The sequence below is a fragment of the Oncorhynchus mykiss genome, chromosome 12 (assembly GCF_013265735.2).
Source record: "Oncorhynchus mykiss isolate Arlee chromosome 12, USDA_OmykA_1.1, whole genome shotgun sequence".
NCBI classification, from domain to species: Eukaryota; Metazoa; Chordata; class Actinopteri; order Salmoniformes; family Salmonidae; genus Oncorhynchus; species Oncorhynchus mykiss.
The window spans coordinates 87,094,507-87,111,592 of record NC_048576.1 but is presented as its reverse complement, the minus strand read 5'-3'; the positions used below and the strand labels follow the sequence as shown (position 1 = coordinate 87,111,592).

Here is a 17,086-nt window from a genome sequence, read left to right as displayed (position 1 = left end):
CACCTTAATGTCATTTTAGAGAATTTGGCAATATGTCCAACCGGCCTCACAACCACAGACCACATGTAACCACGCCAGCCCAGGACCTCCACATCCGGCTTCTTCTCCTGCGGGATGGTCTGAGACTAACCACCCGGACAGCTGCTGGAACTGGGTTTGCACAGCTGAAGAAGTTCTGCAAACTGTCAGAAATCATCTCAGGGAAGATCATCTGTGTGCTCGTCATTCTCACCAGGGCCTTGACCTGACTGTAGCTCTGCATCGTAACTGACTTCAGTGGGCAAACGCTCACCCCCGATGGACCCCGGCCCGCTGGAGAAATGCACTCTTCACAGATGAATCCCGGGTTGCAACTTTACCGGGCAGATGGCAGACAGAGGGTATGGCGTCATGTAGGCGAGGGGTTTGCTGATGTCAACGTTGTGAACAGTGCCCCATGGTGGCAGTGGGGTTATGGTATGGGCAGGCATAAGGTAGATAACAAACACAATTGCATTTTAATCAATGGCAATTTGAATGCACAGAGATACCGTGATGAGATCCTGAGGCCATTTATCCACCGCCATCACGTCATGTTTCAGCATGATAATGCACAGCCCCATGTTGCAAGGTTCTGTACACAGTTCCTGGAAGCTGAACATGTCCCAGTTCTTCCATGGCCTGCATACTCACCAGACATGTCACCCATTGAGCACGTTTGGGATGCTCTGGATAGACGTTTACAACAGCGTGTTCCAGTTCCCGCCAATATCCAGCAACTTCACACAGCCATTAAAGAGTGGGACAACATTCCACAGGCCAAAATCAGCAGCCTGATCAACTCTATGCGAAGGAGATGTCGTGGTGCATGAGGCAAATGATGGTAACACCAGATACTGACTGGTTTTCTGATCCACGCCCCTACTTTAAGGTATCTCTATTCCCAGTCATGTGAAATCCATCGATTAGGCCTAATTTATTTATTTAAAAATTGACTGAATTTCTTTTGTGAACTGTAACTCAGTAAAATCATTGAAATTGTTGCATGAATACATCTGGAGTGTCTGCATGGACATCAACAGGAAACTATTACCTTGGCATGGGAGGGGAGGTAAAACTACCTACAGTATAAGGGGAAAGGTTCAGGGCAGGGGAAACATGCAGTGCTATGAATAACATGGTGCAAGAAGTGAGTCTGTTGCATCACTCAGTGGGCCACTACGCCAGGTTGAACTATGAGCTTGTCTCTGCCTGAATTTACCATGTGTGTTCACTATCATATTTCATGTACTAACACCATCGCAAGGACAAATGTAATACACACAAGAAAATAACCATAAACAAAGTGTTGGTAGAGGTCACACGTTGCTAGTGTTTTATTGGTTAATACGTGCATAATCAGGTCACACAATAGAAAGCTGAAACCAAAGTAATGAATTGCAGAACAGCACAGCCATAGAACACCCACATCATCATACAGGAGGGACAAGAGTTCTCCTGACCATTTAGTCTAGACCGGAACATTTCCTAGTCAGGAAAAACAGCTGTTCCTCAACAGAACACCGGAGGACACAATTTCCAGCTCCCCCATGTCCATACTCAGTGAGCAAAACTGGTTGAAAAAACATTTAACTAGTTTTGCTGTTGAAATTACATATTTCAACCAGTTTTGCGGGTAGTGAAGAGATACATTGGGTTACAATGTCCAATAGCTCATTCCTGTTGCAACCCAACAGGTCCACATGTTCCATAACAATCCAACAGGTCCACATGTTCCATAGCAACCCAACAGGTCCACATGTTCCATAGCAACCCAACAGGTCCACATGTTCCATAGCAACCCAACAGATCCACATGTTCCATAGCAACCCAACAGATCCACATGTTCCATAGCAACCCAACAGGTTCACATGATCCATAGCAACCCAACAGGTCGACATGTTCCATAGTAACCCAACAGGTTCACATGATCCATAGCAACCCAACAGGTTCACATGATCCATAGCAACCCAACAGGTTCACATGATCCATAGCAACCCAACAGGTTCACATGATCCATAGCAACCCAACAGGTCGACATGTTCCATAGCAACCCAACAGGTTCACATGATCCATAGCAAACCAACAGGTTCACATGTTCCATAGCAACCCAACAGGTCGACATGTTCCATAGCAACCCAACAGGTCGACATGTTCCATAGCAACCCAACAGGTCGACATGTTCCATAGTAACCCAACAGGTTCACATGATCCATAGCAACCCAACAGGTCGACATGTTCCATAGCAACCCAACAGGTTCACATGATCCATAGCAAACCAACAGGTTCACATGATCCATAGCAAACCAACAGGTTCACATGATCCATAGCAACCCAACAGGTTCACATGATCCATAGCAACCCAACAGGTCGACATGTTCCATAGCAACCCAACAGGTCGACATGTTCCATAGCAACCCAACAGGTTCACATGATCCATAGCAAACCAACAGGTTCACATGATCCATAGCAAACCAACAGGTTCACATGATCCATAGCAAACCAACAGGTTCACATGATCCATAGCAAACCAACAGGTTCACACAACCATCTGATCGGAGGACAGCGTAAAAGATTAAGCATATACATAATGCTTTCTGGTTATAAAAAATAAAAAGTGACACACATAGAAATCAACTGTTTAAAGTGACATGTTATATTTGTTCAGTAACAAAGAATCTTAGTTCAAACATCTCTATGCTTTGTCCAGCCTTAAGACATAAGAGGAACAGCAACTGTTGATTGTAAAATGTATGCTACTATTTCATAAGAGGTGGAATTAAAGCAACAGAAGACCAACTAGGACAAGAATGAAACATAGTTAAAGCGCATTAATAACAGTTTATTCTGTTACAGTATTCTAAAACACATTCAAACATTAATGCCCAAGACAAATCATACAAATAATATACTTGTTTGTAATATCACCCTCTAACATTTATAAATGATTGTTACAAATAATGTTTGATCTGGAAGCAGATGTTTTTAAATAAAATACAGTAAGGTCTTTTTTTACTTATTTGAGAATCTCATTTACAGTATAATACACATTACTTTGATAAGTATATAAGGATACTTGCAAGTAAACACATAGTTCCTATTGAAGTGAAACGTCATGGCGTTTTGTAGTTATTCATTTGGTGTTAATTGTAGAAGCTTTATAAGCATTAACTTTGAAAAGTACTGGCAAAAGAGTTGAAATGAAGAACGAACCTCTTTTGCCTCAAAGGTCTGTAGCCCATGTTTTCCTGACAACAGGAAGAGAATGTTATGCCCGCATCTAACTCCATTACCTACTGTAGGTAAGCAAAGTAAAATAGAATGTTAACAGGTTAAAAGGGGCATTCCCACTAGCAGAGTCACAGCCCACAGCTACCACCCACTGTAATCCTCAAAAATAAAAGACAGGAAGCTTTACCAGACAATTTAGACCACAGTAAAAACACATAAAACACGGTAAAAATAACGTTTTTGGTCATCCTTCCGAAGCACATCCGAACCTATTTCTGTTCCACACATGTATGTGTAAAGAGAGGAGAGCAGGGGAGCTTCCCCAAAGTAGAAAGGATCTGGGAGGAATTCATTTTCCTGCATGACATTACTGTACATATACAACCAGGAGACCAAACAATACATTAATGAGTTAGCCTTTCGACTAGGCGACCTACACAAAAGCTAATAATTCAGTTGGACTTTTAAACATGTACTGCAGGTAAGACTCACATATTTCTGATGTATATACATATTTATGTAAACATACGTAAAAAAATGATTACAATAACTACATGTATAAGCGTTTGCAATAACTCTTTTCTGTGAAGTATGCTACCAATACGCCATCATAAATTTACAATTTGATTCGATTTTCAGTGCCATATTTCACCTGCACTATTCCTTTAATTTCCATATCAGGAAAAAGTGTCCGGTTTTCTATTTACGGCTGTCTGTAAAGTTTGCTTTGTAGAGCAGAAAAGGGCTGAAATTTCATAAAGATTTAAAATCATATGCAATTAGTCTAAGAAAATGTCTTGTGTCCTATAAAAACAGTTCCCATCTTATTAACACAAGGATAAATATACCGAAACGTTCAAGGATCCAAAAGTGCATAAAGTTCATGAAATTGGTCTCATGGTAGAAGGGGAGGGAAAACATTGAAGAATAGCCCAATATCAGAAGACACCAGTGGAGGCTGCTGAGGGGCTGGAAAGGGGCTGGAAAGAAGCGAACGGAATGGCATTAAACACATGGAAACCATGTGTTTGATGTTGTTGATACCTTTCCACTTATTCCGCTCCAGCCATTACCACGTTCCCGCCCTTCCCAATTAAGGTGCCACCAACCTCCTCTGATAAACAATTACTAAATTAGTTTGTCATTAAAAAGTCTTTGGAAGAACTCAAAATCGCTACACTTACATAGTGTACAGATAGTACCAGAGCGGAACGTCACTGCTGCAACTCATACGGTTGTTGTCGTGGTAGTATTAATCACATTCCATTTGTCACATGCGCCGAATACAACAGGTGTAGACCTCACTGTGAAACGCTTATTTACAAGCCCTTAACCAACAATGCAGTTTTATGAAGAATAAGAGTTAAGATAATATTTACTAAATTAACTAAAGTAAAAAATAAAAGAGTAACAATAACGGGGCTATATACAGGGGGTAACGGTAACGGGTCAATGTATGGTACCGGTACCCCCTGTATAATATCCATCAGAAATATTTGGTGGGTGTTACTTAGGTTCTGATTGAAAATACTATTTTGGACCCTTTCCTTCCCTACAGTATGTACACACCACACAGATAACATGGAGGGAAGTTGACAACAGCTTTTCAAAGAGGAAAGCAAATATAAAAGCTGTGTGCCAGATATTTGCTGTGGTGCCATGGGGCTTGAACCTTGACATGGCTGCTTGCAGCTGTATATATTTTGTCCTTCTCCCTTTTGAAATGTGGAGACAGACAGATACAGGTAAGTCATGTTTGCTATTTGGCCCTGCAGAACTATTGTGCCATAATTGAGTAACACTAGCATGGAGTCTGTCAAACAGTAGTCTTTCCTCATGCATTGCCTTTCCCTGTACCAACATTTCACAACTGTAGAATGGGTAATGAAAGGGTTAAGGAAACCTAAAAAGGAACGTGAGTAAATAATAAAAAAGAGACAACTACAGAGTGCAGCGCTAGTACATAGTACAGTACAAACCGTTAAAAGAATAAATGCATAAATGATTCATAAGCTACATTTATTAAAATAACACAGTACTCCTCTGTTTGTATAGACTATATGCCTCGGTCTGCTTTTTCAGAAGGATTTTTTCTGTTAACCTTCACACCTTCAGAGGAACATAAAGACGAGGTTGTGTCATTTTATCCTCATCCTCACAATGTTAGGTTATATCCTCCTTAGGGTAGCTAGCTGCAGATGAGATACAAGACGACAGACACATCCCACACTGACAGACGGATCAAACCCTCAATAGTAATACATGATGCAACGTGGCTGGGCAGGCGGACAGCAAGCAGACAGCAAGCAGACAGCAAGCAGACAGCAAGCATGGTCCTCTGCAGGAGGAGGATTGGTGTTCAGTTCAGTAGCTACACTGCTGCTTGGCAGGAGTGGCGGATAGGGGATACCTAGGTACTGCAGATGTCTCAGAGAGAGAGGTTTCCTGGGGGAGAGTCTACAAGGCAAAGAGGGCATCCTCCGTCCGTTCAGCCTTCTTGCGGGTGCCGCTGGGGGCGCTGAGAGGGGGACCAGGCTCATCACCAGGGAGCGATGGTAAGGAATCGACCACCTTCGCTCGATCCTCCAGAAACTTATCAAACTCTAGAGGAAGAGGAGAGAAAACCCCTGTTAACAGCAGGACATATACAAATGGTTAGTCAGTTGTTGACTTTTTGGGTAGTGATCCTTATTGCTGCACCTTCTGGAGAGGCACAGTACTGCATGTTTTTGCTCCACATCAGCAGTGAAACACCTGATTCAGCCAATCAATGTGTTGAAGATCAGTAGATTGGTTGAATCAGGTGTGATGGTACTAAACTGAGACAAAAGCCTGCAGTACTGCGGCTCTCCAGGAGCAGGATTGAGAATAACAGCACAAAGGCTGCGTTTAAACAGACAGCCAATTCTGATCTGATTGGATTGGTCAAAAGACCAATTAAGTGGCAAAAGATCCAAATTAGGCTGCCTGTGTAAACGCAGCCTAATATATCAAGTACTAAAGAGCTGATCAGAGAATTTTGACACAAATTAGGAAACTGAATCTATCCCACATTTAATGAGAGCTTCTACATGAGACATGCACAGTATCAAGTGTTAGTGTCCTGAATCCATCCATACCTTCACTCGTCACCCCTTCCTCACCATCTAAACCATCGCCTTTCTATTCAGAGGAGAAGAAATGGAAATCAGTGAATCCATAACATTTGTGGGCAAGTCTGCCAGGAGGAGCACACAACCATTGACTCACCAAGATGCCTTACAGTAAATGGACATTGTTAGGCGTCAAAGTCGAAACATTAGTCTTCCCTTCGGTATTGAATAAGTATGGGTTGCAAAATTATTTCCCAAAATCCCCTTGTTCTCCTTAAATCTCGGAGTAGAATTCACAGATTTCCTGCTTATTCCCTCTTGATTCCAGGAATCTTCCAACAAGGATTTCTTGAAAACCAGGGGATTTTGGGAAAGTTACGGACATGTTACAACCCTACGTACAAGTTGACTAAGCTACTTCCTGACCTCTACAGGACACCATTCCTGACCTCTACAGGACACCATTCACAACTCAGGGAGATCACTCTCACGCAGTGCTTTTGTACTGACATTGAGGTACTTCAAGAACATGTACTTTCCACCACTGTGACGGACCCATGCTTCCACCATACTTCAATAGACCCATCCACTCGTCCATCCAACTTTTCAGAACCTGTTTACTCTGCTATATCCCTTTAAGGACCTGTGAGTACCTTTCACATTCATCAGGGAGAACCACTGTAGCATCAACTGGTGTGATATGATACAATACCAATGTCATCTTTAGACAGGCAGGTTTTATTCTTCACTCCAATAGATTCTCTAGATTAGCATTATGGTAGCATGTGAGAGATAGGTCACAGTTATATCACTCTCATCATTGGTGGAAAACCATTAGTCAGATAATGAATGGAAGGAAGATGGTCAACTAAAGTTTGGAACACTACATGTGATCTACCTGGTTACGTGAGATGGATAGAAATGTGAATAAAGAAAAAGAAACGAGAGAGAAGAGGAGAGAGAAGAGAGCGAGAGAAATCAAGGTAAAGAAGCTCACCACATCAGCACAGAGCCACTCCTCTATGTCATCCATGACAGAGGACTGCGATACGGGGATCTATGGAGCAAAGCCATGGACAAACCCAGCGGACGGCACAAAGCCACACAATAATAAACCCACCCGACAACACAACAGAACAAAGAAATGACAAAAACAAAAGAAAAACAACAAGAAAAGATTCACCGGAGGCTCTGAGAGGAAAATGACAAATAACAAAAACAAAGCCATCAAACCAAAACCAAGATCAGAGGAAGAGAACACCAGACACATGGCCGTAGTCCTCAGACAGTCTCTGTGTGTGCAGGTTCCTCTTTCATGTTCAACTCATTGATTTATTATGCATAGGGACAGGATTTCTAGCTGACTACATGACCTGACCAGGAAAAAATTAATAATAAGAATTGGGTCCCTGGGCATAGGCTATTACCAGTTCATAGGCTATTACCAGTTCATAGGCTATTACCAGTTCATAGGCTATCACCAGTTCATAGGCAGTAACCAGTTCATAGGCAATAACCAGTTCATAGGCAATAACCAGTTCATAGGCTATTACCAGTTCATAGGCTATTACCAGTTCATAGGCTATTACCAGTTCATAGGCTATTACCAGTTCATAGGCAATAACCAGGGCCCAGAGATTTACCTGGGTCAAATCACATGGTCAGGATTCTGGGAAAACTCTTGTCCCAGACCACTTCCAAGGTATTTATTTTGTCCTTGTTAGTTCTAATGAGTAGGCATGAAACTACCAGCTGATTTGATAGCTACAGTTATGTAACACTGTTAATTAGTCCAGGTCATTAGTCAATTAGCAGATCAGCCAATTCACGAGTCAATCATTTATTGGAAGGACAACCAGCAAATGACAGGGACCACCGAAGACTGGGAATGAGGACTAATGTCATAATGACACACAAGCACACACAGAGCATGAGCAACGCTGGCTGCATGACATCATGCAGTGATAGTGAGAATGGAAAGGAGAAGGTGAGAGGGTGGATGCCATGGTTTGTGTGTCATGTGGAGGTCGGAGTGACTCAGGGTACAGTACCAGCAATCGGGACTGATAGGAGAGGGGTCAATGGTCATGAAGGCTGCCCTAACATTTGCATATATGCACAGGTCTAGGATCAGCTTACACTCCTGGTTTAATGGTTCTGGGTGAAAGTATACCCATATGCACAGATCTAGGATCAGTTTACCTTCCCCAGATCCTAACCTGAACCATTCATTAAAACATCCGTATCACGATGTAACTGAATCCTAGCCGGTCTCTTTCAATCTCCTTCTAGTTGCCGATCACAAAGATCCAAGAGACGGAGATACTGAGAAGTTACACAGAAGTACACAAACTAGTGGTGTTGAGAGCAGAACACTATGATGGAGAAGAGATCATGTTCAAGCTGCCAGGCATCTGCATTCACTGATGTCATGTCGACAATCTAGTCTTTAGAATCTAGATTATCTAACAGATCAAATTCCACTGTTGTGTACCGATATAAGAAGGACATAAACGTATCATGCTCTTAAAGATTCTATTAGCTCTTTTGGGACTTTGACGAGAGATGTTGAAACAAAGAATCAAGGAAAACATCAACAGGTACTGTTGTGTAGGATGCTCCATACACTAGGTCACTAGCGGTAGATAGAAAACTCACTCAAAAGGTAAAACAGAGGGTGAGTTACTGTAAGGGAATTCCCCACAGAGTCACGTGATCTGCATAATGATATGAAAGTCAGATCATATGGATTTGGCTGTCTAGCTAGCTAAACTCCTTTCCAGCAACTTCACAATGTATTGTTTTTAAGCCTTATTCACAGATTCCGGTTGTTGAACATTATGCAAAGTCAACTTTGCAAAGCCAACAGGGTTGACATAGAATGGTCAACATCCCTTCAAATTAGTGGATTCTGCTATTTCAGCCATACCCATTGCTGACAGGTGTATAAAATCAAGCTCACAGCCATGCAATCTCCAGACAAACATTGGCAGTAGAATGGACTTACTGAAGAGCTCAGTGACTTTCAACGTGGCACCGCCATAGGATGCCACCTTTCCAACAAGTCAGTTTGTAAAATGTCTTCCCTGATTAAGCTACGCCGGGCCAACTGTAAGTGTCGATATTGTGAAGTGGAAACGTCTAGGAGCAAAAACAGCTCAGCCGTAAAGTGGTAGGCCACATAAGCTCACAGAACAGGACCGCCGAGTGCTGAAGTGTGTAAAAATCATCTGTCCTCGGTTGCAACACTCACTACCGAGTTCCAAACTGCCTCTGGAAGCAACGTCAGCACAATAACTGTTTGTCGGCAGGTTAATGAAATGGATTTCCATGGCCTAGCAGCCGCACACAAGCCTAAGATCACCATGCACAATGTAAAACATCGGCTGGAGTGGTGTAAAGTTCGCCTCATTGGACTCTGGAAATGCATTCTCTGGAGTGGTGAATCACGCTTCACCATCTGGGTTTGGTGGATGCCAGGAGAACGCTACCTGCCTGAAAGCATAGTGCCAACTGTAAAGTTTGGTGGATGATGAATAATGGTCTGGGGCTGCTTTTCATGGTTCGGGCTAGGCCCCTTAGTTCCAGTAAAGGGACATCTTAACACTACAGCATACAATGACATTCTAGACGATTCTGTGCTTCCAACTTTATGGCAACAGTTTTGGGAAGGCCCTTTACTGTTTTTGCATGAAAATGCCCCCGTGCACAAAGCAAGGTCCATACAGAAATGGTTTGTCGAGATCGGTGTAGAAGAACTTGACTGGCCTGCACAGAGCCTTGACCTAAACCCCATTGAACACATTTGGGATGAATTGAAATGCCGACAGAGCCAGGCCTAATCGCATGACATCAGTGCCTGATCTCACTAATGCTCGTGGCTGAATGGAAACAAATCCCTGCAGCGATGTTCCAACATCTAGTGGAAAGCCTTCCCAGAAGAGTCAAGGCTGTTATAGCAGCAAAGGGGGGACCAAGTCCATAATAATGCCCATGATTTCAGAATGAGATGTTCGACGAGCAGCTATCGACACACCATGGTCAACAGGGTTGACATAGAAGGACCAGAATTAAAATAAATAAAGTATGGTATAATATTGAACAGTTTTATACCAATCACAACAGCAACCAATGTGTCAGATCATCAACAGTATTGTAACTAATAGGTTTAATATGTTAAATGGGTTAATGCACTAGTGTTCCAGTGTTAAAACAGGACTTCTATGCTAGTTGTCTTTAAATATGTATAGTATATTATCTCCACTGAACAAAAATATAAACACAACATGTAAATTGTTTGTCCCATATGTTGGTCCCAAGCTGATTACACGGCATGATCATTACACAGGTGCACCTTGTGCTGGGAACAATAAAAGGCCACTCTAAAATGTGCAGTTTTTTCATACAACACAATGCCACAGATGTCTCAAGTTGAGGGATCGTGCAAGTGGCATGGCAGGAATGTCCACCAGAACTTTTGCCAGAGAATTTTATGTTAATTTCTTTACCATAAGCCACGTTAATGTCTTACTAGAGAATTTGGCAGTACATCCAACCGGCCTCACAATCACAGACCACGTGTATGGCATTGTGTGGACGAGTGGTTTGCTGATGTCAACGTTGTGAACAGAGTGTCCCATGGTGGCGGTGGGGTTATGGTATGGGCAGGCATAAGCTACAGACAACGAACACAATTGCATTTTAATCGATGGTAATTTGAATGCACAGAAATACTGTGAAGAGATCCTGAGGCCCATTTTTAAAAAAAGGTATCTGTGACCAAGAGATGCATATCTGTATTCCCAGTCATGTGAAATCCATGGATTAGGGCCTAATGAATTTATTTAAATGGACTAATTTCCTCATATGAACTGTAACTCAGTAAAATCTTTGCAATTGTTGCATGTTGCGTTTATATTTTTGTTCAGTGTAGTTCAATAAAAATTTATCTATAGACCGTTAGCTTGACAATGCATCTGACAGAGATGGTGATACTTATCGCTACACAGACGTTTGAACCAGACGTCGAATCAGCAATAATGATACTGTTGACAACAAATCTGATGTCAACCATAGAAATAGAATCCCTTTTAAAATGGCCGCCGGTCTATCCATTCTATACCGACTGACTTGAATGGGGATTCCCGTTCCAGTGATTATATTTCTATAATGTCAACAGCCATGGCAACATAACACCTGTTGTGCAGCAGTAAAGTATCTGTACCTCTCCTGGGTTTAGTGTGTGACTGTTAGACATTAACTGTTTGTGACTGCTGAAAACCCACACCTGGCCCTGGGGACCAAGCAGACCTTTCACGTCATCCATGAAGGGAGGATGAGAGGACCAGGACCAACAGTAGGAGGGACAGAGTGAAGGGAGTCCACATTTGTAACAGTAGGTAGGTGTGTGTTTGTATTCAGAATATGCATAACTCAGATTCACCAGCTCAGAGGTCCTAGGAGTTTAGATTCCTTTCAGAGCACACAAGGACAAATTAAGATTCTAACAGCTTATTTATTCATCATTGTGTGGGTATTGTACAATTGGAGGAGTCGTCTGGCTTTTTCTAACGTGTCTCCATTCTACTGTTGGCGCTAGCTGGTTTAGCAGTGCTGGGATATGGATTGTCAGGGGGATGGATGGATGGATGGGGGGGGGGGGGGGTGATGAGGGTGCCAGCGGTGTAGGGGGATATGGATGATGGGGTGATTGGACATAGGGGGAGGACACTGAGGATGGAGTCCTCACCATTCCTTGGGTAATAAGCCAGCTGTCTATGGGCAGCTCCAACTCTGGGTTATCATCCCCTATGACCCTCAGCTGAATCAACAACAGAACAACACCTTACACAAGATAGAGGAAGCCCCAGACCAGAGCAACAGAGCAAAGAGAGGAAACAGAGAAATCAAATGCAATGCAACAACCTAGACTGAAGAAAATATAGGGAGAGGAAAGGATGGGGGGAACAAACGAGAGGAAAATACCAGAATCATTCCAATTAAAAGGTGAACGCATGGGGAAAGGAGGAAGAAAATAAGGATAGTTTGAACTTTGAATCCTCAGCTGATCACTAAGCCCCAGACTGGCAGATACATTCCATCTGAGGCAATCTCAACTGGCACTGGAGGGTGAAGGGTGTGTGTAATCGGTTTGTGTAATCGGTGTGTGTGAGAGAGAGAGAGTTTAGATTTCATAATACTTTATGTCTGGCCTTACAGGTGTAGAACCTGATTACAAAGTGCCTTGTTAGTACTGACTGACTGTGGTACAAGAAGTGGAATGAAAAAAATAAACACAAGAGTTTTGACAATTTGAAGGAGAAAAGGTGACATGCAAAAAGTGGAATTTAATAGCATGGTTTCCTATGACCTTTGACACCCATAACGTGACAAAATACTGTCTTACAGAGAGCAATGACCAAGACGAGAGGAAAAAACAACACCAAACACTACTGAGGAATGACAGAATGACCAAGTAATGGGAGTTTATAGTTTAAAATGTCTAGAGAGAGTATTACATGTAGCTCTTTAGAATACCTAATTATACTAGACTACAAGCCATGCGGTAGTGTGTGCTTGTTACTCCAACAGTGTAGTTCACCATACAGAGCTGGCTAGCCATGGTCTACTACTGTATTCATCTGGTATTACTCCTGGAAAGTCAGAGGCCTGTGTCCCAAAGGGCAACCTATTCCCTATATAGTTCACTACCTTTTGACCATATAGGGAATAGGGTGCCATTAGTGGTACAGAGAGCAGAGGTCAACTAACATCACACTACAGGCCATCACATGCAGAGAGAGTAGACCATGAGCTGAGAGATTAACCTTATCAGCCATTTTAACAGCACGTCAACCACACTTCACACTTCACTGTGGTGGGATGTGAATCTAAACTACATCCTCCAGCATGCTTTGGTGCACTCACCCCTCCAGTGGCGTTCTGTTGTCTGACGTCCAGAGCTGAGGCAAGCCCACCCAGGGCTCGAGGGTCCTCGTACTTCACACTGACAACACACACAGACAGAGAGAACACGTTAGAGCCCGTCCCACTATGTGGCATGGAGATGGTTCTGGAAGGCTGAGAGCGGCTCTAGAACAGGATTCTAGAAGTTTGGAAGAGGTTCTAGAAGTTTGGAAAGGATTCTAGATGCCAAGAGGAGAGCTAAGTTTGAGGAAGCCATACTTTTTGCGTTGATCTGCCAGAGAGCTGGTCCTGGTCTGAGCAAACATGTCAAAGTCGTCTCCAGGGTTGTGGCCCGACAGAGAGGACAGGGTACCACTGACACTAACCCCACCCACATCTGAGAGAGAGAGAGAGAGACAGAGAGACAGAGAGACAGAGAGACAGAGAGACAGAGGAGAGAAAATAAAGAAAGGAAGAGTTGAGAGAGGGTGTAAAGGGGGGTGTGGGGAAGAGAGAAAAATAAATAGATGAGATCTAAATGTCCACAATGACAGTCGCACCAGTCCTCTAGAATCAATGACAGTCATCATCCCGCGCCAGTCCTCTAGAATCAATGACAGTCATCATCCCGCGCCAGTTCTCTAGAATCAATGACAGTCATCATCCCGCGCCAGTCCTCTAGAATCAATGACAGTCATCATCCCGCGCCAGTCCTCTAGAATCAATGAGTCAGCATCCCGCGCCAGTCTTCTAGAATCAATGACAGTCATCATCCCGCGCCAGTCCTCTAGAATCAATGACAGTCATCATCCTGCGCCAGTCCTCTAGAATCAATGACAGTCATCATCCTGCACCTGTCATCTTCCTGGGTTCTCGTCAAAAGTAGTGCACTATATAGGCAATAGGGTGCCATTTGAGACGCAAGCGCTGTAGAGCAAAGGAGCATATTCTCCCCCTTTCTCTGTCTCAGGCCTTAGCCAGAGCATAGTGCCACGGAGTGCAGCAACATCATTTAGGCTAACAGGCAAGTCATTTACAGAGACTTATAGAGCAGGGCTTATTTCCCATTAGAGCTCTGATTAGAAACCTTCTTACACTCCACTGCCCTTGTGTGTGTGTATGTGTGTGTATGTGTGTGTATGTGTGTGTGTGTGTGTGTGTGTGTGTGTGTATGTGTGTGTATGTGTGTGTATGTGTGTGTATGTGTGTATGTGTGTGTGTATGTGTGTGTGTATGTGTGTGTGTATGTGTATGTGTGTGTGTGTATGTGTGTGTGTGTATGTATGGGCAGTGTGTTGCTTGCTATGGGCTATGCATCATTACAGTATAGCGTACCTAGCATCTGGTGCATTTGTATATAGTACACAGAGTATCATTTGCGTTCCTATTGAACCATTCCCCATCCTTACCCAGGCCGGCGAGCTGAGTGGACAGAGTTGAGGGACCAGAGGTAGGGTCTTGGATCAGGGTCCGGGCAGGGGAGGCTGTAGCCCCAACCCTAGGGGCGGTCACAGGGGGGATGCTGGACGGGGGTGTGGAGGTGGCTCGGAGGCTGACCACAGCGGGCGAGCCTGGCGTTAGGTCTATCAAGTTGTCCTCTGTGGCTTCACTGAGCATCTGGAGGGAGACAACAGAACAGAGTCAACACACACAGCGGTGGCTCCTGTAGAGAAAATTAACAGAGGTAGGAGGATGGAGGTAATGGAGATGTCTACTAGTCCAACACATCACTGTCCTCTACGTTAGACTACGGATACAGAGGGCTTTACGAGAGAGAGGGAGAGAATATTCTAGTTCTCTGGAACACCACCACTATATAAAAGGTTCCATGGTCCAATAAGGAGGTCCATCCATTACAGTAGTAAGACATGTTTCAACATTCTCCTCATTGACTCTATTCATCTCAAGACTGAGCTGGGATAGAATGGAGTGCTGTCATGTTTCAACATTCTCCTCATTGACTCTATTCATCTCAAGACAGAGCTGGGATAGAATGGAGTGCTGTCATACTTGCCTCCATTAGCTGACCACGACACAGAGAAACAGAGAAACACACAGAGACATAAAACTGCTATACACATGCAGCAAATTAGCCACAAACATTGACAAATCTAAATCATATCGCATTTCAGAAAATACATTGAGAATGGACTGAAACAAATAACACAATCAAATCAAATGTAATTTGTCACATGCTTCGTAAATAACAGTTGGAGACTAACAGTGAAATGCTTACTTACCTTCCAAACAACACAGAATACAATAACAAATTCTTAGTATAATATAACAAAATAATACATGGGCTACCAGTACCAATCTGATGGGCAGGGGTACGAGGTAATTGAGATAGATATGTACATATCGGTAGGTGTAAAGTGACTAGACTACAGGATAATAAACAGTAGCAGCAGTGTATGTGATGAGTGTGGAAATGTGGAATTGTGTGTGTGGCAACAGTGTGCCTGTGTGTGTGTGTGTGTGTGTGTGTGTGTGTGTGTGTGTGTGTGTGTGTGGCAACAGTGTGCCTGTGTGTACATGTGATGTCTGTGTGTGTGTGTGTGTGTGTGTGTGTGTGTGTGTGTTGGAGTGTCAGCGTAAAGTATGCATGCGTGAGTAGAGTGCTGATCACAACAAACTGACAGATAGTAACATTAATATCCACTCCTGTTGAGTTGTTCATAGATGTATAGATCAGTGAGATAACTCACCCCGTTATTCTGAGCCGCTCTACCCGACCGGTACCTCTCATACCTGCAACACACCACTAGTCCTCAGAGTTCCATGTAAAGAACACGTGGGCATTGGCATCAATCATACATTTACATTTCTGTCATCTATAAAACAACATGAAAGGAACGCTTTGACTTTTTGAGACCATGGAATCTTCAATAGAAGTGTCTGCTTCAGACAGGTCCCCCGGGGCCCAAGATGATTAACTGTTCTTGTAGGGCCTGCTGAAAAAACGTGCTCCACATGCAACATGATGTCACAGCAGATATCCTTGTTCACCAGTGGACTTTGTGTAGCTGTAAGCATATGAAGTCAAGTAAGCCTAATTGTGTGTGTGTGTGTGTGTTACCTCTCGTATCGTAGGAAGATGTTGTTGAGGTCGTCGTTGACGTGCAGCAGCTCCTCTGTCACCTCCTCATTGGAGACCCGGGAGATCAGCTCCACCACCCGCTGCTGCATGGCCCTGCACGTCCTGTTCAGCTCCTACACACACAAACACACACAGGGTGAGGACACAGACAGCATGGCCCTGCACGTCCTGTTCAGCTCCTACACACACAAACACACACAGGGTGAGGACACCGACAGCATGGCCCTGCACGTCCTGTTCAGCTCCTACACACACAAACACACACAGGGTGAGGACACAGACAGCATGGCCCTGCACGTCCTGTTCAGCTCCTACACACACAAACACACACAGTGTGAGGACACAGACAGCATGGCCCTGCACGTTCTGTTCAGCTCCTACACACACAAACACACACAGGGTGAGGACACAGACAGCATGGCCCAGCACGTCCTGTTCAGCTCCTACACACACAAACACACACACAGGGTGAGGACACAGACAGCATGGCCCTGCACGTCCTGTTCAGCTCCTACACACACAAACACACACAGGGTGAGGACACAGACAGCATGGCCCAGCACGTCCTGTTCAGCTCCTACACACACAAACACACACAGTGTGAGGACACAGACAGCATGGCCCTGCACGTTCTGTTCAGCTCCTACACACACAAACACACACAGGGTGAGGACACAGACAGCATGGCCCAGCACGTCCTGTTCAGCTCCTACACACACAAACACACACAGGGTGAGGA

General features: G+C 43.8%; 1 protein-coding gene across 6 annotated transcripts in view; it reads right to left on the bottom strand.

Annotated features, from left to right (window-relative positions):
• Positions 1-1,331: 1,331 nt before the first annotated feature.
• The window catches only part of LOC110538041 (TOM1-like protein 2), a 40,887-nt gene continuing 25,132 nt past the window's right edge, over positions 1,332-17,086 (bottom strand). For 2 of the 6 annotated variants that reach the window (XM_036938990.1, XM_036938985.1), the window contains exons 8-16: positions 16,327-16,460; positions 15,956-15,998; positions 14,657-14,864; positions 13,527-13,644; positions 13,269-13,347; positions 12,091-12,162; positions 7,339-7,398; positions 6,369-6,411; positions 1,332-5,852 (exon numbers count right to left, since the gene is read on the bottom strand). In XM_036938990.1, the coding sequence (XP_036794885.1) occupies positions 5,707-5,852; positions 6,369-6,411; positions 7,339-7,398; positions 12,091-12,162; positions 13,269-13,347; positions 13,527-13,644; positions 14,657-14,864; positions 15,956-15,998; positions 16,327-16,460 (903 nt within the window). In that variant the 3' untranslated portion in view covers positions 1,332-5,706. The remainder of the gene's footprint in view (positions 5,853-6,368; positions 6,412-7,338; positions 7,399-12,090; positions 12,163-13,268; positions 13,348-13,526; positions 13,645-14,656; positions 14,865-15,955; positions 15,999-16,326; positions 16,461-17,086) is intronic. The other 4 variants (XM_036938989.1, XM_036938986.1, XM_036938987.1 and 1 more) reach the window with 4 other exon arrangements.